Genomic DNA, 19,795 nt, shown 5'->3' with positions numbered 1-19,795 from the left:
CATAATCTAATATAAATTCGAACAGAAAAATCAAATATCACCATATTCGCTTGAAATGATCGGCTCGATCTATCTATTTTCAGTTACGAATTGAATTATTTTGACATATCAAAATAATAGGTTATGTGAATTAGGAAACTCTCGACTCAACCAATCTATTTTATACGATAAAATTAATTTTACTCATTTTGACAAGTTTAGTATATCTACAAACGAGAAAATAATATGATACGATGATTATATACGTACATATTGCTATAATTATTGTATTAATTGCATGATTAAATTCTCTTTAACAGTTGAATATTTGTTGTGCATTATATATATATATTATTGATCTAAAATTTTTTAGCTTATATAATTAAATATAGGAAAGTATATTGTATAAAGTAAATAAATAAATAAATATATAGGATATTTAGAAATGATGAAAAATATTTAGAGGAGACCAAAGGCAATTAACCGTACATGGTGGATGGTCTGGATAACACGTAGATTCTAATCTCCCGTACAATACCCTATCCTACCGTATCATATCTATTTGAATAATATTGGTTATCATATATATATATATAACATATATATATATCTATTTGAATAATATTGGTTATCATATATATATATATATATATATATATATATATATATATATATATATTTGAAATGAATTATATTTTAAAAATATTAAATTTTAGAAAGACTTGTTAATTTAAAAACACACTAGATCCATATTCAACCTTAGTCATAAAGAAATCCATAAATAATTAAGAGTTATGATATATGTACAATGTATATATTGGATTACAAAATATATTTGAAATTACAAAATTATTAATTTCAAATCGTCTTTGTAACCTTAATTGTAAATATAACATTTTTCAATAATTAAATATCCATCTATAACATTATATTATTTTAATCAACTAAACTTGCAAACAACTTCTTTTTTCTTTTTTTTAGACCCGAAATAAGTGTAATGCAGCTAAAGCTCTAAACTTCCATCCAAGATACACGACACCGTGGCCAGCAGCGGTTGCGTAGATGGGTCAGTATTCTTTCGACATATCCACGATGCCTTTGTTTACTGATGGACCAATGGAATTTGGGAAAATCCAGCCATCGTCAGCCGTATTCTACACTACCAAAAGCCTCGTGCCTTTCCACCCGTTCAGGGTCCTCACAAGCTAGTATGTTTACCACATCGCTTGCCACACAGTAATCCGCTGCCTGTCATCCTTCGTCTGTGCTGCGTCGATGGAATCCAACATGGTTGTTTAGTAATCTAGAGTTTCATGGAACCGATCAAAGAATGTTGAAGTGTCGTGTTGGATTCTTGTTCGACAAGGGTCACAACCTTGGGTGACAGCAGGGGCGGATCTAGTGTAGGACCAGCCCCCGGGAAATTTTTTCAAAAAATTATTATTATATAATATATATTTTATTATTTAGTATATATATTATTTGTTCATGAAAAAAATAAAGTATCTATAGACGGTTCTCTCGACATTTTTTAAAAAATTATTACTCTATAAGATATATTTTATTATTTAGTATATATATCATTTGACAATAAAAAAATAAAATATCTATAATTAGTTTAATGGTTATAGACTTTCAAGGTTTACATATGTGGTCCGCGTTCCATTATCTGCAATTTTTTTTCGAAAAACTAAATAACGAGCCTTTACAAATGTTCAAATGCCCAACTTAAAACTATCATAATTAGTGGTGAGCCGGTGCCCCCAAACTTAAAATCCTGGATCCGCCCCTGGGTGACAGGATATTAAGTAGTCTGATGAGGGGGAGGTCTCAGTGATTTGCGGTTCTCACGCGCTCATCTGGCACGTAAGGAAAATGTCGAACCTGAAGATCATGCTCGAGCCCGACATCACATCTTGATATAGCAGCACCAAGGAATTCGAATGGTACTCCATATGGATTAGCTAATTTTGCTAACCTCTGGCAGACTAGCTGAAGCCCTCGAGCATGAGCGGATTTTGAAGTCGTCTGCACATGTGAATTGTGATTCGAATAGACGGGGGCCCACCAGGCCGATGCTAGACAGCCTGAATGAAGGACGTCCATTGACTACCTTGAGCGATTTGAAAATCGATTATGTAAATTCTATTCTCGGTTTCCATTGCTTCCCCGATTATGGCGTTAGATGAAACGTATGCAAACTTGTAGTATGGGCATATTTGATAAAGCACGTGCATGGAAGACATCAATCCAGAACTCGTTGGTTCCTTGCACTAACTTCTTGTATATTATGCTTCCTGAAGCCAACAATCTAGCCCGGAGCCCTTCCAACATGTATGCGCTTAATAGTCAGCGTGTTCTTGGAATTAATTATTACATTATAAAGAACAAATAGTACTTCTAAAAGTATAATCTGTAATGCGTTCTTCGGAAAAGGAAGGCAACTTTTGAAAATATATTTAAATTTAAAGAGAAAAAAGAACAGGGAAAGCGGATACCTAAGATAAATCTATTCATAATAATTTTTTAAAATATTTACAAATACTATCTTTGTTCATACAGATATGGCGCATCCCTTTGTTTTAAAAAATTAATTTAAATATTTATTAATTGTCATGAAATAAAAATAAGGAATAGTGTATTAATATTTCTTCTTTTAAAATTTAAATTTAAAACAGATAGCTACGCGAAGATCGATTTTAGATTGAGATTGGGATCGACATAAAACATACAAACCACAAGTTGGAAAGGCCATGGAATTTGACTGTCCCAATATCGAGCATGCATTTCTGAGTTCTGACCTTATCGGTCCTCGTTCTTGGTGTATAATAATTATATTTAGCATACATATAATAATAATAATAATAATAATAATAATAATAATAATAATAATAAGATTAACAACAACAATAATAATAATAATAATAATAATAATAATAATAATAATAATAATAATAATAATAATAATAATAATAATTATTATTATTATTATTATTATTATTATTATAATAATAATAAGAATAACAATAATAATTAATAATGTCTCAAAATAATTCATATGTTTTTCAATGTCACCGCGAGTGCACCTTATAAGACAAATAAAATTTCCATTTCATTGCTATCACCAGTTAGCTATTTCTTATTGGCTGCTCCCTGATTATAAAATTAAACTATTTTATAATAATTATTGGATCGAGTTAATATATATCGCCATAATTAATTACATGGGTCGAATGCATCACTTGAAGCATCCATTTATAAATTGAAATCATTGGACTGTGTTGCATTCTGATTCCACGAGTTGTTCATTGTATGGGATCCATGACTAGAGCGAAGTCCATTGATTTCGATCCCTTGAATGGATTCATAGGGGCCTTGAGGATTGGATCATGACAGGAGAGTGATGTCCAATATCTGTGTCTCTTAATTCATCATGGCCAGTTTCTGGTTGTGATTGGTGAAAATAATCTACCTTTCCTTGTCTTGTGGAACCTCCATCTCCAAGATTCTTTGAGATATTATCCCCCCCTGCAGAAACGGTTCAAGAAAATGACGTATAAACGATCCAAATAATTAATCTTGAATAACTCATGTACATATATAAGAAGAGTACGTAGAATTACCATAATTTAGTTCATTAAATTTGATTTCATTGGTTGAATATCTAATTTGCTCCATAGCCTCAAAAAATGGATTGTTGAATGAGAATGGATTTGTTCCGTGAATATCTGACGATGATCCTCGATCATTAAAATAATTTTTCCTCACATGAGATGAATTCTCCCAAATTATATCTTTCCCTATAAATAACAATTATATTATGAACTCAAAATAAAAATACACAAGAATAGCAAAAAGGTATTTTATTTGCTTAAATTATTTACCTTCACTACCACCCACGCGAGACTCCCCTATAATTCCATAACCAAACGAGTTTGCACTAGTAAACTCCTGAAGTCCCCGCGTCATCTTAGCAACGGAGCCATTCAAGAAACTTTGAGTTTGATCAGAGGTTGTTTTAGTCGTTAACGTTCTACTCATGATGTTCATGGAGCTTTCCCCATCTGGATCGTTTATATCGGAGTTGTGAATCGAAGGGTGAACGTCGTCAACCAACTGGACAGATCGGAAAATTCCAACAAGATCATTGCCATCTTGTAGGTTCTGTTTGATCTCGGGTAGTATTCTTGAATCTGAGCGCTCCATGTTCTTGGATGTTCTTGAAATTGAGTCTTCCACGCATGCACATACAAATTAAGGAGCAGAGAACTAGACGGACAGAAGTGGGTTCAGTAATTAAGAAGCAAACGAGGTATATATATGTAAATATATTTTATCCTATCTTTTCTGCTTTAAATATTTGAACGTATCTCTATGTTAAGAGTTCTATCAAAACAATATCTTGTTTAATCACATATAGATTTTTATTTGAATTTTTTGTATGAAAGATTTATAAGGAGAAAAAAATCTTGAAGGATATTTTGAGACTTAAATTTGGATTGGCTTTCTAATCATTAGAAGTGCTGGTAAGTTGGTTAGATTGAGTTTGTAATTTTTTAATGAAATTATGAACTTGAAACCTTTGAATTAGCTGTTGATCGTTTTATATTTCATCATAATCTAATATAAATTCAAACAGAAAAATCAATTATCAAAAAATTCATACCATATTCACTTGAAATGACCGGCTCGATCTATCTATTTTTAGTTATGGATTGAATGATTTTGACATATCAAAATATTAGGTTATGTGAATTGTGAAACTCTCAACTCAACCAATCTATTTTGTATGATAAAATAAATTTAACTCATTTTGAAAATTTTAGCATATGTACAAACGAGAAAATAATATGATACGATGATTATATACATTCATATCGCTATAATTATTGTATTAATTGCATGATTAAATTCTCTTTAACAGTTGAATATTTGTTGTGCATTTTATATATATTATTGATCTAAAATTTTAGAGCTTATATAATTAAAAATAGGAAAGTATATTGTATAACATAAATAAATAACTATATAGGATATTTAGAAATGATGAAAAATATTTATAGAGACCAAAGGCAATTAACCGTACATGGTTGACGGTCTGGATAAGACGTGGATTTTAATCGCCTGTATCGTATTATACCGTATCGTACCTTATATATTTTTGAATAACGGTTATCCTCATCATCATCATTATTATTATATATTAAAATGAATTATATTTTAAAAATATTAAATTTTAGAAAGACTTGTTAATTTAATAACACACTAGATCCATATTCAACCTCAGTCATAAAGTAATCAAATAAATAATTAAGAGTTATGATATATGTACCATGTATGTTGTGTATTGGATTACTAAATACTTAAGTACTTTATTAATGATTTTATTAAACCAACGTAAAAAATTGTGGCTAAATTTCTTTTTAAAAAAATTATTTTAGAAACTATTAATAGCTGGAAGAAAACAAAAAAAAAAATTTATTATTATTAGCTTCAATTTATTTTAAATTCTATTAATTAATAAATGAAAAACAAACAAACAAAGATATTTTAAAATCCATTAATAATTAATAGATGAAAAAAAACAAACAAACATATATTAATGGTTATTATTAAATAAAAATAAAGACATACATGTAAATAGATTACAATATATAGATGAAAAACCAACAAATATGTATTTATAATTATTATTATTAAATGAAAACAAGGGCATACATATAAATTCACAATTTAAACTTATATATTTATAATGGTAAAAACTTGTGTGAGACGGTCTCACAGGTCTTATTTGTGAGACGGATCTCTTATTTGATTTATCAATGAAAAAATATTATTTTTTATGCTAAGAGTATTAAATTTTATTTTCAATATGGGTAGGATTGATCCATATCACATATTAAGATCCATGAGACGGTCTCACATGAGACCCACTCATTTATAATAGTAATAGATAACAGATATATAATAGATAATATATATATATATACATTCAACAAAAACATATAAACACCTGAATGGTGACAAAGACTCCCTAAAGACGCGCCCAATTATATTACTTCCAACGAAACAGGGTGTGTGAAAATATGCAAAAAGATCAGTTGCCTAGCCAATATATCTAGTGCCCATTTTCCAAAACATGAATAGTAGTTGATGATGGGGGACTACCATCCTATTCCTATCCAAACTGCGGCATCTGCAGCTTTCATACCTGCATGCCATTCCCTTCCAATGACTCGGAGACAAAAACATGAGTTGAGAAAGAGAGAGAATGTTTTGTTGTTTTCCCAAATATCAAGGCGACTGATCTAGCAAGGAGAATGTTAGGACAGCCTTTTTTTCATTTAAAAATTCAAATATTCTATATATCATAGTACTATTATGGTTCAATCAAAGAATCATAATCTCAGATTATTCACACTTCGAATGCTTGTCCTTTCTTATCTTTTCTTGGCATTGCTTCCCGCTCCCCACACACGATCTAATTATTGCATAGGAAAATTGGCCCTTTATTTAATTTAACCACGTATCTCGACAATTATTTAAAGTTGGATATTATTAGTCATTTTTACGAACTTAGATTGGGTAAATAGAAGATATTTCAAGATTTTATGATTTCAACTAAATCCACGATCCGTGGTACATGAAATTTGATATAAAATATAATATTTGATATCATTTTAACTAGTTCATCATGAAACTTATATATTACATAATCAATCAATATATTTTCGCTCGAAGAGTACGATTTGTAGATACGTCAAGAATAGCTTCTATCGGATTTTGATCATGTCATTTAGATTTTGCTAAACAAACTTCTCAAATATTCGGTGGATTAGGGCATCATGGATCCTTCCAAACAATAAATTCCAAGAACAATGTACAAAGAATTGTAGGAAAGAAAAAGGTGTTCAAAGTGAGATATAATCAATAAGAAGACCTCAAATTGTTGGAAGGCAAACATGCATAATTATCAAAGTTTTGAAAAAGAAAAAAGAGGGGTAAGCGAAGAAAACTTGATGTGCATACACTAAAAGAGGCACCATCTTCTTAATAGAGGGACCTTTGAGGACACTTTCACATAGCATCAACACAACCTATTATTCTTTCAAACACACCCTTCCATGTACTAGATTTAACCATCTCTCTTGGATTTTTCTCCAAAACTCTTTTCTTCTTTTGCGCCTCTCTCCCCACAAACGATTTTATTTCTTTTTTTTCTAAAGAGAACAACCCTTTTAATCCGAACATCCTAAAACACTACATATATATACGTGTAAAGTGAAAAAACCGTGCAGCTTAACTCAAACAGCCAAACCTGATTTTTTTTCTTTTAATCTTACAGACACATAGCGATCCAGCTGGTAAAATGGTAGCGGAAGCTGATCTTGGTAAAGGCACGGTTACTCTTTCCTCCATTGCTTTGCTTCAAGAAATGTTTCGACAATTGGAAAAAATGAAAGAACTGAGACAGGAGAGAGAGCTCCTTAAAATATTATCAGAATCTGAAAAGCCGTGCAGTCCACTCGTGAAACATCACGAGCCACGCTTGAAAACATCATATGTACACTCCGAACTGATGTTTCTTCCTCCCAATCCACATTGCCAACTTTCTCTATCCCTCCGGCCGGACTCACAAATCGAGAAAATCGATTCCTGCCGGCGAATCGAGGTCCCCACAAAAAGTATTGCTAAATCTTGGTTTAATGATGCACCCTTGGTTTGTTCTTCTGATCACGTGGATACTTCTCTTCGTCTGTAAAACGGCACTCATGAGTACTCATCGTTTTTTTCTTTGTAATCCCATTTGTCGGGAAGTTCTAGCAATATATGTTAATCTGCCATTAATATTAATGGCATGGATTATAGTACATTCGCCATGTTATAATTTGAAATTAAATTGTAAAAATGAACGTGGCTCCGACCTAATATAATAATAATAATAATAACAATAAAATCTCTTTTTGTTTTGCGAGGTTCATAATAAAAGTTTAAAATTTGAACTGCATACTGGTACTGTTTCGAATGTTTAGTCTGCATTTGAAAGAATAAATTTATTTGAATGGCTTTATTCGACATAGGATTCAAATTACAGCTATTTTGGGTGAATTTATTTTAATTTTTTTTTTGAATGTGAAATTAAAATTCTTTAAAACCACTGTTCCTGACAATAATAAATGAGCCCAAGTGAAATGGGAGTTAATTTCAAATTTAATTGTTCCAAATATGTTAAATTCATTATTTCAAATATCACATTACTTAAAAATATTTGTGCTTCTTGACCTCTCATGTTGAGGGATCAAAAGATATGAAAATATGATAATAATTAGTGTCCCTTTGCATGCCATGTATGTATACATATTGAATTTTCATATAATATAAAGCGTGTGAAATATTTAGAAATTAAGTTAAATTTTATATTAAAGGTGGTATGATAATTAAAAAAAAATCAAAAGTACATTATGTTAAAATAAAATAATTATCCTATTTAATTCCAAAAACGTCTTTAGAAAAACGATCCTATTTTTATTATTATTATTATTTTATTATTATGAAAATTATCCTATTTTCATATACGGCTAGTATTTAATAAGTGGAAACATGGTCGTTAAATAAAAAGAAAGACGTAGAAACAAAGTCAACGCGGAAAGAAGTTTCGCCAAGTGGGTCCCGCCATTCGGCTGATTACCGGGTACTCACCATTCCGGTTACCATTATTTTTCAACTTTCCTGTTTTGTTTTTGCTCCCTCTTCGACGAGTCCAAACGGTAGAAAGCAATGGGAATTTCAGGCTAGTCAGCGTTTCTCCGTCCCATATACGTTACGGCTGAGCTAGGGTTTCGAAGAGTAAAAGGGGTAATATTGAGTCAATTCCCTGAATTTTGTTTGAATTTCGTCTTGTTACCTCGTTTCAGGTATGAGATGGATCCTTTCAAGTGACATTTATTTATCTTGTTCAAGTGTTTGCTGGCCCTAGATCTTGCTTCTTGTAAGTCTGCGTTTGGTTTAGTTTGGTTTTGGAATTTCATTTTCGGTTTTAATCGTGTAATTTTAGCTCCTTTGTTATGGATTTTTGGTAGTTTCTTACTTCTTACGGTGATCTGTCGAGAAAGCATATATTTACCACGTCGGTCATGTAATAATTATTCTATTTTTCTTCGGTCATATTGACTACCGAAGCTTAATCCCTGGAAATATGGTTGACTGGTTGTAAAATTGGATTTTAATCTCATGTGCTAGAAATTTTTTTGAAATTGTCCTTTGAATCATATTATACAAAGCTTCCCTTTTCTGGATAACAGGGAGGATATTTTTTTTCTGAATTTCTGTTACTGTTACTTACAATATAGTTGATTTGCCTTCAGAAGTTATCTGGACTCATGATTTTAATGGTTTTTTATTATGCTTTTCAGAGGTCTATAACTAAATTAAAGTTTCATGTGACAAAATGCTTCATATGAAAAAATGCTTTCTCTTGTTATTTGTACCTGTTGAAGCTATTGGTGATTGGTTATACAAAACTGCGGGTCTTGGTAGTTCTTAGAGTTGTTATGTTGTGTTTTTATCCATTCCATCGATCTTTGTTTCTTATTCATCAGAGATTGTACTGGCATGCCATCTCAATCCTTTCCTAGAAGATTGTGATTATTGTTTCACATTAAGATGTAAGCGAGAAAACATTGTTGTTTGTCGTTGTTGGTGGTTAAGTGACTTTAAGTTGTTGCTACTTCAGGTTATTCCCATATGGGAACATCTTCTGGTTCTCATTTCAATAACCAATCCTCAATGCTACCTCCTCGTCAACAGCTGCAACCTGGGGGAGTTCTGCAGACCTCTCTCTCCTTAGTTGCACCAGATGTATGTGGATCTCCAAATCTTCAGGAACATGGCTCAAATTATGGGTTAGTTCGTGAATCTCCAACAGAAAGTGCCAGTTCACGAGAAACTTGGCCCACTGCTGAGGCTTTGACAGTAAAGAAACCGGAGAAGGAAAAAGAAAGAGAGAATGGTTTTGCTGGGCACTCTGTCGTCCGACATATTTCGAATGCAGATAAAATGTCTCTTCGGGATGTGGCCAGTGAAAGGATAGAAATCATAGCAGAAAAAATGCAGAATCTCCCAGACGAGTATTTAGACAAGTTTAAAAACGAACTTCGTGCTTTTCTGGAAGGGTTGGGTGGCTCTCAGCAAAGAGACGAATTTCTTTTTCTGCAGAAGCTGGTCCAAGGTAGGGGTGATTTGACTGAGAAAAATCTGATTATGGCACACAGGATTCAGCTAGAAATTCTTGTTTCTATAAAAACTGGAATCCAGGCATTTTTGCATCCAAGCCTCAGTCTATCTCAAGCTTCACTGATGGACATTTTCTTGTACAAGAAGTGCAGAAACATAGCATGTGGAAGTGCACTACCAGCGGAGGATTGTGCATGTGAATTGTGCGTAAAGAGAAATGGTTTTTGCAACCTTTGCATGTGTGTAATCTGCCAAAAGTTTGATTTTGAGGTTAACACATGCCGCTGGATTGGGTGTGATTTGTGTTCTCACTGGACTCACACTGACTGTGCTATTCGAAATGGACAAATTGGCATGGGCCCTTGCGTGAAGAATGGAACTAGTTCAGCAGAGATGCTTTTCAGATGCAGAGCTTGTAGTAGGACATCTGAGTTATTAGGGTGGGTGAAAGATGTATTCCAGCATTGTGCGCCGACCTGGGATAGGGATGCTTTAATCAGAGAACTGGACTTTGTAAGTAGAATTTTCCGTGGGAGTGAGGATTATAGAGGCAGGAAATTGTTCAGAAAGTGTGAGGAGCTCATTGAAAAATTGAAGGGTGGGGTAGCAGAACCTGTGGCTTGTAAAGTAATCTTAATGCTCTTTCAAGGTAAGCTTTATTCACAAGGTTATATTGTGAATTATGCTCGTTGCTACATTTATATTTTTTCTTTGTTGCCTGGTTTTTGATGAAATGAACTGGTTTTTGATGAAATGAACACAAAAACAGATTATTATTTAGGGCTTACTATGCTCAGCTTGGTGAACCAATGATTGTTGTTCATATCTTCGTGTTGCAAACTTCTTCTGGTTTTTGTATTAATCATACTGTACATGGCTTAGGAGGATTTGATGGGATTTGCATTTAAGAATGCTATATCGATGTTTGGGATGAGAAATGGAAAATGAGGATTTTATTTCAAAGGGGTCTACCTCTAACAACCTGCCTTACATTTTGATGTGACGTCGTATTTATTTAATATTAGGGAGTGCATCCTATCTTTCCACTGTTCGTAATAGTTTTGGAGGGAAATTGTTTTACACCTGGATTTTAATTTTTTTGGGAGCCAATTAACAAGATGAATTTAACTTGCATAGTATTGTCATTCTGCGGATTGACAACATATAGTTTGGCTTCTTCCTCTGAATTCAAGATGCAAATTATAGGCTATTCTAGTCATCCTTATTGTTTTTATTTCAAGATTGACTTGGTTTACTCCTGAGGTAACGTGACTAGCATTTTTCAAATCCAAATACCAAGTTACTGGATGACAGCTATTTTTCAATCAACTTGTTTGTGCCATCTAAGTAAGGTTATTATTGCTCGACATTCCTTTGCAACCTGCAAGGTGAATTATGTTCATCTGCTTTGTAGTTTGTCCGATTTGTTCTGTTAAATACGTTAGCATCAAATTCCATATAGAACAAATTAATCTTTTTCTTTTTCAACTTCTTGAGATTCTTTGAGTTACTCCTGCGATGAAGTTCTTTACAAGGAGTTCCATACTTCTGTTTCCTTTTGCATGATACTGGAAATACTAATTTCAGAGACTCGCTCTTATTTTATGAAAAATTTTGTTACCTTTACAGAGCTTGAGGCAGACCCCTTAAAGATTCAAGAGAATGAAGAAAGTGGCAGGATGATATCCCCACAGGAAGCATTCAACAGGATAGCAGACGTAGTGCAGGAAGCTGTTAAAAAGATGGAAAATGTTGCAGAAGAGAAAATGCGGATGGTAAAAAAAGCCCGTTTGGCTGTTGATGCTTGTGAGCAAGAGCTTAAGGATAAAGCCAGGGAAGTGGCAGCACTGAAGATGGAAAGGCAGAGAAAGAAGATACAAATTGATGAACTTGATAATATTGTTAGGCTCAAACAGGCTGAGGCTGACATGTTCGAGCTGAAAGCCAATGAAGCTCGACGAGAAGCTGAGTGGCTTCAAAGAATTTCACTCGCCAAAAGCGAAAAGTCAGAAGAGGATTATACAAGTAGATATCTGAAGCAAAGAATGCATGAGGCTGAGGCCGAGAAACAATATTTGTTCGAAAAGATTAAGCTTCAGGAAAGTACAAGGGTGTCACAGAGTGGTGAAGGAACAAGTGACCCTTCCCAAATGATGTATAGCAAAATCCAGGATCTACTGAAGAACATGTATGACACAACTTCGAAGGTGGAGGCACAGTCAAACGATCGTCACTCATAGGGTTCACTTCCTTGAGTTTCATCATTCTCCATGGTGGACCTTTCGATTTCGTGCACGGCATGAAACTTCATTGTTAATTATGTCTGTCAAACCTTTAGTTGCTGCTTTTCCTTATAGCTTAGAAAGCAAGCTCGCGAAACAGCTTGGATGCAAGCGAATGTTCCCATCTTACTGGATGCTATTCATGGCCACCCTCTCATGTACAGTGGTCACTATTATTTTTCCTTTAATTTGCAACTGTTATCCATGACACTCAGTGCTGGCATATACATGCATAGTTTCTTTTTTATCTTGATTTGTGAACTGTTTGTGATGTGCTGGGTTTATAATTGTCAATTGACCATATAATGAGAAGCTAATCTATTTCATGCGTCACCAACATGCCATGATGTGATTAAAATGGCATCGTCTCTGCTATGGAAATTTGATACCCTCATTTTGGTTTTTGTTATTTGAGAACTGTGGCGCTACAGCGAGTTTGAATCCGTAAAAAGGTCCATTTTAATATATACTCATTCAATAACATTTTTTGTTGATTCTATTAACTAACCTTGGAAAATGTGCAACCATTTTTTCAATTAATTAAATAAAAATAAAATAAAAAAATTGGTTGTAAACTTTGCTTTTCAATTATCTTAAATAGAAAAATAAACAAATTTATATACAAGTAACGAAGTGAGGTATATCATCATGTATATATTGTTATCAAAATCAAGAAATGGACTCCACGGAATTGAAATTTTACCTACCAAGCACACGGAAATCGATTAATGATAATAACACTTGACATACCACATTTTCAATACATCTAGACTTTTTAATATGATCCGATGGAGTCATTAATAAATCAAATAATTCCAGTACGGCTTATTAACTGCGAGAAAAGAGACTCAAAATAGATGGCCCGTGCCCAGCCCTCGTCCTGTCACGATCTTATCTTTTCCCACTTCATATTTTTTCCTTGAAAAAAAGAAATCATTGCCCCTCCCCCCAGAAAATATAGCAATCTCACTGCCCTCCCTTCTTAAATGATGTCCCGTTATTTTACTAAATATACGAGAGGTTGATATGCCCCCCTTCGGTTTCAAATTGCCACTTATATATATATTATATATAAAAGAGATGATTTTTGCTCAAATTAGTGAAACAAAATGAGTATAATTATATAATAGTTGAAACCAACACCAAGAAAAGAAAGAAGATGTGGTCATATCGTTTTGTGCCCCTAAAAAATTTTGTAAAAAGTGCAACATTGCAATAAAATTTAATGCATGATTCATATCATATTCATGTGATTGAAATGATCCCACGAATTGATATAACTAATATATAAATTATATTAGAATGTGAAAAAATCTAATATTAACTATTTAAGTATCAATCGGAAATTTTTAAAATGATATTTAAAGAAAAAAGCCTCGCTTTGTTCAGATCCTAAGTATATTACGATAGGCTTCCTTCCTTATGATTAAAAAAGACAAATACAGTTTTTTTTTTTTCATTTTCTTTCGGGTGATTTCTATATAAGTGGTGGAATGAAGGTAGGCCAGCATTGAGTTGTCGAGTTATTGCTAAAATTTATTGTCATTGTGAGAAGTGGAATTGGTCTTTCCATTTTCCAACGACTTCATAATTTCTCCACTGATTGCTGCACAAGCTTGGTGAACAGAAAAAATAGTTGGTGAAGATGAATTACCTTAATGTGGGAGTTAGCCCCAGTCCCGGTAATGTTGCTGTGTACCATGGGAGCAATTTGAAGGTGATAGATAGGAGGGTTAGGCTAGTAGAACTGGTTCTGAGGTGTGTGATCTCCGGTTTGGCCATTCTTTCCGCTGTTCTTTTAGGAACCGGTTCTCAGGTTAAGGAGATTTTCACAATTCGGAAGGAGGCTAAATTTACAAACATGAAAGCCCTTGTGTAAGATCTATGCCAAATGATCGGTTGTATTATATACTTACTTTACTAAGATCCTATGGTTTCATTTTTTGAATATGTTGCAGTTTCTTGGTGGTGGCCGACGGGCTAGCGGCTGCCTACTCACTGGTGCAAGTTTTGAGGTGTGTTGTGAATATGATTAGAGGGAATGTTTTGTTCAACAAACCCTTGGCTTGGGCCATTTTCTCTGGAGATCAGGTATGGAATTGTGCTGCAGTAAGATTGTATATATCATGTATTAAACCTGATCATTTCTCGAAAACATCTGCCTTCTTGGATTCACGTTAATTTTCGACATAGCTGTGTTCATGTAACTTTCAAGAAGTTGAGTTTTCCTACTTATTTAAGTAACTTTCGAGGACTTCTAGTAAATTAATCCGTCAAAAGTCGAACGTTGTGAATTTGTACTTTCAGGTGATGGCCTACGTGACATTAGCAGCGGTGGCAGCGGCCACACAGTCGGCGCTGTTTGCGAAATTCGGGCAGAAAGAAATGCAATGGATGAAGATATGCAGCATGTATGGTAAATTCTGCAACCAAATCGCGGAGGGCATAGCCAGTTCATTGCTGGTGAGCCTTTCCATGGTGGTGATGTCGGCCATCTCAGCTTTCAGTCTCTTCCGTTTGTATGAGAACAACAAGTTGGGAAAGGGAAACCGATGATGGTGAGTGATAATAGGACAAGCCAGGTTGATCGTGGTAGGGGACGTCCGAAAATTTGTAAAATAAACTTGGTGTGTCGTCAAAAAAATAAATACCCCTCCTTATGGCTGTAGAATCTGTACTATATTACTAAAAGGGGTCTGGTGTCTGTCAATTTTGGGCAAGTCTGGGATTGTTTTCTTGCCCAGTGTATGGATTTGCAAAGTTTATATGCCAAAATCTACCACTTATTTGAGGGTGTATTTTAGACAAAAATCAATAAAATATTTTAAGGTAAGAAAATAATTGACCTATTGAAGAGACTGAGCAACAACCGAGTAATCTTAAGGCCATATAAAATAAATGGTGTCATAAAAGGGCACTTATTGGGTTTGGTGGGAGTTGTTTTGACTTGTCTTATTTTGTAAATGCAAGCGTTACTTTCTCCGGTGCATGTTATTTCTTCAAATTTTGAAGTTTTTTTTTTTATATATCTAAACAGAAATTTTCACATATATATATATATATATATATATATATATATATATATATTTGAAATAAGAATTGAAACATAAATATAAAAACTATATTTTCCAATTTGTTTAATTTTTCTGAATCAATTTGTTTAATTTTTTTGGATAAAATTTGCATAACAAATCGTAAATTAATTTAAAAAAAGGGATTGAACTTGAAATTTTAATTTGGCATAAAAAGACAAGTTTGCGATTTGATTATTATTATTATTTCGCTGCTACTGGAGAGCTGTGCACCGGCAACACGGGGAAATATTATATCGTCTTCACCTCCACATACCCTGTTTCAGCAATTTGTAGCCCTAATTTTTCGTAAACCTCCAAGGCTTCAAATCCTTCTCTTCCGCGGTTAAGATACTAAAAATTGATTTTTTTAGCACAATCAAGTGCATGTAATCCAATTTTGTTTTATCCGAACAAACGTACGATGTCGGAAAAATTTTCAGCTACGTTGAGAATTGGGGATTTGAATGATTACATAGCACCATCTCAGGGTTGCGTTATTAAAACTGAGGTGACGAGTCGTTCTAGTTTTCTGTTCGTATTTTGTTATATATAAAATTAATTTATATTTGACGTATTCTCTCTGTGCTTTTTTGTTTGGTCGATAATTCATTACGGCTCTAATTTGATCTATGATTATTAGGAAGTGATGTTTTTTGGTATACCGCAAGCAAGTAGTTTATGATCAGCTTCGTAAATATTTTTTATTTAATCATTTGCTATCGTCCTAACTTCACAGGAGAGTAAAAACACGAGCACGACGATTGGTAAATACGCGCATTTATAGTTATTTATGAATCAGGGTGTAGGAAAAGCAAGGAGTGCTCCTAAAGCTGTGCAAACTGATCCAGTAAAGATTTCCCTCAAAGACTGCTTAGCATGCAGGTAAGGTGGACTTGTTGCTCAAGTTGAATGGATATCACTGCTTACTTATTTTGTTTGTGAGTGTGTAATCTTTTCGTGAGACAGAGAGGGGTTGGGAGGGAATAGAAAACTAAAAAATTGTTCGGGAGGAAGGTGTGAGAGAATATTTAACTTGATTTGCTTCTTATTCCGTATAGATTATAATAGAAAGATACAAAACTTGTGTTTGTCATGTGTATGCAGCGGGTGCATAACATCAGCAGAGACAGTTATGCTTGAGAAGCAAAGTTTAGATGAGTTTCTTTCCAACCTCGACAAAGGAAAATATGTCATCGTCTCCCTCTCTCCCCAGTCCAGGGCTTCCCTTGCAGTTCATTTTGGCCTTTCTCCTTATCAGGTGATTAAGAGGTTACAGCTGAAAATTCTTTTGAAAAAAAAAGAGGTTACAGCTGAAATTCTCATGTTGTCCATTTGTCGATACTGTCTGATGATTATCTTCTCGGATTCATGTTTTTTGGTCTTACCAAGAACTTAATATTTTTCAGATATTTGGAAAGCTCACAACATTATTCAAGTCCTTGGGTGTGAAAGCCATATTTGATACCAGCTGCAGTCGGGATTTAACACTTATAGAGTCCTGTAATGAATTCCTGGCACGGTATAACAAATGCAGCCCAACTGATGAGGAGAGATCAAAATCACCCCTGCTCCCTATGATTTCATCTGCATGTCCCGGTGTGTCCTTTGTTCTGAAATTCTAGTGTAAATCTCTAATTATTGTACCCATGCTAGATGTCAAATCACCTTTTTCCCCACCTGGATACGGCATGCTTGATGAATTGAAAAATCTTTCTTTTCTCTTTTTTCTTGCTGAAGTTGAGTTGAGGGTGAGCTGCAGGAAAGTTGGTCCGTTTAAGCATTGAATTACGATGTGTCCAATTTGAAGGCTGTATCTGACTTTTCCATGATGTTAATTGCAGGTTGGATATGCTATGCAGAAAAAACTCTTGGATCCTATATCTTACCATATATTTCCTCAGTTAAAAGTCCTCAACAAACAATCGGCGCTGCCATTAAAAACCACATATCCCAAAAATTAGGACTCAGGTGATCCATAATTTGCACATGTGTTCATAAATCTTTGCTCTGTTGCATCATAGTGCTCATGTTTTTGATGGTATGAGTTGGTTTCTGAAACCACCTTAATAATATGGCGACAATGATGTTACCAAAACTACTAGGAAGGGTAAACAAGTATTTTTAATGAAACTTAGTTTTGTGTTAGGAGCAGTCGCCAAAATGGCTATGATGGCCTATATGAAAGCTGGAGGTTGGAAAAGAATTGATTTAATGTTGACTGTATATTTGGGCAGGCCTGAGGAGATCTATCATGTTACTGTGATGCCATGTTATGACAAAAAACTTGAGGCTTCTCGTGATGATTTTGTGTTCCAGTTGGACTCCGATGGTGAAAGAATTGCAGAAGTTGATTCCGTATTGACTACCGGAGAAGTTTTAGATTTAATTAAGGTTTGCTTTTGGTTGTTGCAGTCTGGTTTCTTTCTTCTATCTACTTTATATGTTCACTGAAAATTTATTGTTTCATTGTTGCAGTTGAGATCTGTTAATTTAATGAATCTGGAGGAATCTCCTGTTGATAAATTGTGAGTTTCTATACCATCTCTAGGTTATTTAGAAAATGGATGTGGTGAGGGACTGATAGGGTGACTTCGTTTTTTGACAGATTGTCAAATGTAGATGAAGATGGCCATCTTTATGGAGCTCATGGAAGCTCTGGAGGATATGCTGACACTGTGTTTAGATGCGCTACAAAGCTGCTTTTCGGGAAGGAAATCAAAGGCCCACTCGAGTATAAGACTATCAGAAATGCAGATTTCCGTGAAGTGACTCTCGAAGTAAGTGCAATATATCCAGCTTGTGGACACTGTTTTCTGAGATTTGGGAAAATTGTAGTCTGATCCTGAAAATGCTCCAGTTAGACCACTGAAATTGTCTGATTAATTTACGTGTTCTTTTGTTAATACTCTGTAGCCCTCAAATGACACTTGTATCATTTATGGCATCAGTTTTGATTGTTTTGCTTTTCTCTGATACAAGCAGCATGAAGTTGTCTGTGCTATGTTTGTATCAGCCCATCTATTTACTCATTCTTCAAATAAGAAATTCCACTTTTGTGTTCTGTATTCTGATGAATGATGGTTCTTGTAATGCAGGTGCAGGGTAAAGTTGTCTTGAGATTTGCCCTGTGTTATGGATTCAGGAACTTGCGAAACATTGTCACGAAAATTAAAAGTGGGAAGTGTGAATATCATTTTTTGGAGATCATGGCGTGTCCTTCAGGTAAATTTTTTTTCTTGTCATATAGATTTTGGTTATCATAATCAGTGTGTTACTTCTATAAATCTTAGATGGCTTTAGCATGATTGGTCATTTTACAGGATGCTTGAACGGTGGAGGTCAAATCAAGCCAATCGCTGGCCAATCTGCAAAAGATTTGATTCCATTGTTGGAAGCAGCATATTCAGAAAGCGTAAGTAAACTGCTAGTGGGTTAAGCCTGAACAACTGTTATTATTTTTGCCCAAATTTCCATTCGCTATTAGCAAATGGGTACCATGTATGGATCAGTTTCTTTTTCGTACACATCAGAACATTCTCGAGAAAATATAACACTACAATGTCCTTCAACGATTTTGGGAGCGAGTGATTCTGGATGTCATGACCGTAAATAATTGTGCATGGAAGTAATTCTGAATAATATCTTCATCGAAATAGTGATTTGGTGCATTGTATTCTTCTGATAAAATGTTGATTTTGCTTACTGGTTTCAATGGACTTATAATTGCCCAAATATCCTAATTTTTAGGTATTGGTGTCGGATCCTTTTGAAAATCCTAGAACCAGAAGACTATACGATGAGTGGCTTGGGCAACCTGGTTCAGAGAAGGCTAAGAGACATCTACATACAGAATACCACGCCGTCACAAAAAGTGTTTCCTCTCAGTTGCAAAATTGGTGAGAAATGTATTCTTCTATCTGCCCCAGTGGTGTTTATATCAATTTTGGCGATCTTTTCCTCAGTCAGGCCTCAGGTCCTGTAGGAATCCAATTTTGATAGAACATTTTATTTTTTTAGGCAATTAGTCAGTGCACATAGCATTTTCTAAATTTTGCTGTTTATGTATTCGAAAATAACATAGGGTAAAAAAAACCTTGTGCAGTTCCCGCTTTTTCATGCAGCTGGTACTATTGATTCTATGGAAAAATGTCTATTTGATTCAACGATGATTAATGCTGTAATATAGTACCGTGTTCAAACTTGTTTGATGAAAATTCTCGAGCAGTG

General features: G+C 34.1%; 3 protein-coding genes, 1 long non-coding RNA gene and 1 pseudogene across 6 annotated transcripts; 3 read left to right on the top strand and 2 right to left on the bottom strand.

Moving 5' to 3' along the window:
• Positions 1–898: 898 nt before the first annotated feature.
• Positions 899–4,185, bottom strand: LOC140815697 (scarecrow-like protein 13; annotated as a pseudogene).
• A 4,504-nt stretch (positions 4,186–8,689) lies between these two features.
• LOC140813642 (OBERON-like protein) lies at positions 8,690–12,745 on the top strand. Of its 2 annotated transcripts, none has more exons than XM_073172255.1 (3): positions 8,690–8,835; positions 9,713–10,861; positions 11,842–12,745. In XM_073172255.1, exons 2-3 carry the CDS (start codon positions 9,724–9,726, stop codon positions 12,450–12,452), a joined length of 1,749 nt encoding a protein of 582 aa, XP_073028356.1. In that variant the 5' UTR covers positions 8,690–8,835; positions 9,713–9,723; the 3' UTR covers positions 12,453–12,745. The 2 variants fall into 2 exon arrangements, with proteins under 2 accessions (XP_073028356.1, XP_073028355.1); XM_073172254.1 differs by having other exon boundaries at positions 8,708–8,894.
• Positions 9,216–9,798, bottom strand: LOC140813643 (uncharacterized). The gene is made up of 2 exons (XR_012113993.1): positions 9,659–9,798; positions 9,216–9,610 (listed from the first exon to the last, which is right to left on the bottom strand). It is a non-coding gene; the product is annotated as an uncharacterized lncRNA (long non-coding RNA).
• Positions 12,746–13,988: 1,243 nt separating the features above from the next.
• On the top strand, positions 13,989–15,282 carry LOC140813827 (CASP-like protein 2B1). Its single transcript, XM_073172578.1, has 3 exons — positions 13,989–14,369; positions 14,453–14,585; positions 14,802–15,282. Exons 1-3 carry the CDS (start codon positions 14,140–14,142, stop codon positions 15,048–15,050), a joined length of 612 nt encoding a protein of 203 aa, XP_073028679.1. The 5' UTR covers positions 13,989–14,139; the 3' UTR covers positions 15,051–15,282.
• Positions 15,283–15,774: 492 nt separating this feature from the next.
• On the top strand, positions 15,775–19,731 carry LOC140813825 (protein NAR1-like). Of its 2 annotated transcripts, none has more exons than XM_073172576.1 (11): positions 15,775–16,076; positions 16,368–16,450; positions 16,673–16,826; positions 16,975–17,164; positions 17,410–17,536; positions 17,803–17,959; positions 18,044–18,093; positions 18,174–18,345; positions 18,664–18,790; positions 18,889–18,980; positions 19,316–19,731. In XM_073172576.1, the coding sequence occupies exons 1-11, from the start codon at positions 15,990–15,992 to the stop codon at positions 19,466–19,468; spliced, it is 1,392 nt and encodes a 463-aa protein (XP_073028677.1). In that variant the 5' UTR covers positions 15,775–15,989; the 3' UTR covers positions 19,469–19,731. The 2 variants fall into 2 exon arrangements, with proteins under 2 accessions (XP_073028677.1, XP_073028678.1); XM_073172577.1 differs by having other exon boundaries at positions 15,776–16,076; positions 16,305–16,450.
• The last annotated feature ends 64 nt before the right edge of the window (positions 19,732–19,795 follow it).

This window comes from Primulina eburnea, chromosome 15 (assembly GCF_022965805.1).
Source record: "Primulina eburnea isolate SZY01 chromosome 15, ASM2296580v1, whole genome shotgun sequence".
NCBI classification, from domain to species: domain Eukaryota; kingdom Viridiplantae; phylum Streptophyta; class Magnoliopsida; order Lamiales; family Gesneriaceae; genus Primulina; species Primulina eburnea.
This window is presented reverse-complemented; position numbering and strand designations above follow the sequence as displayed.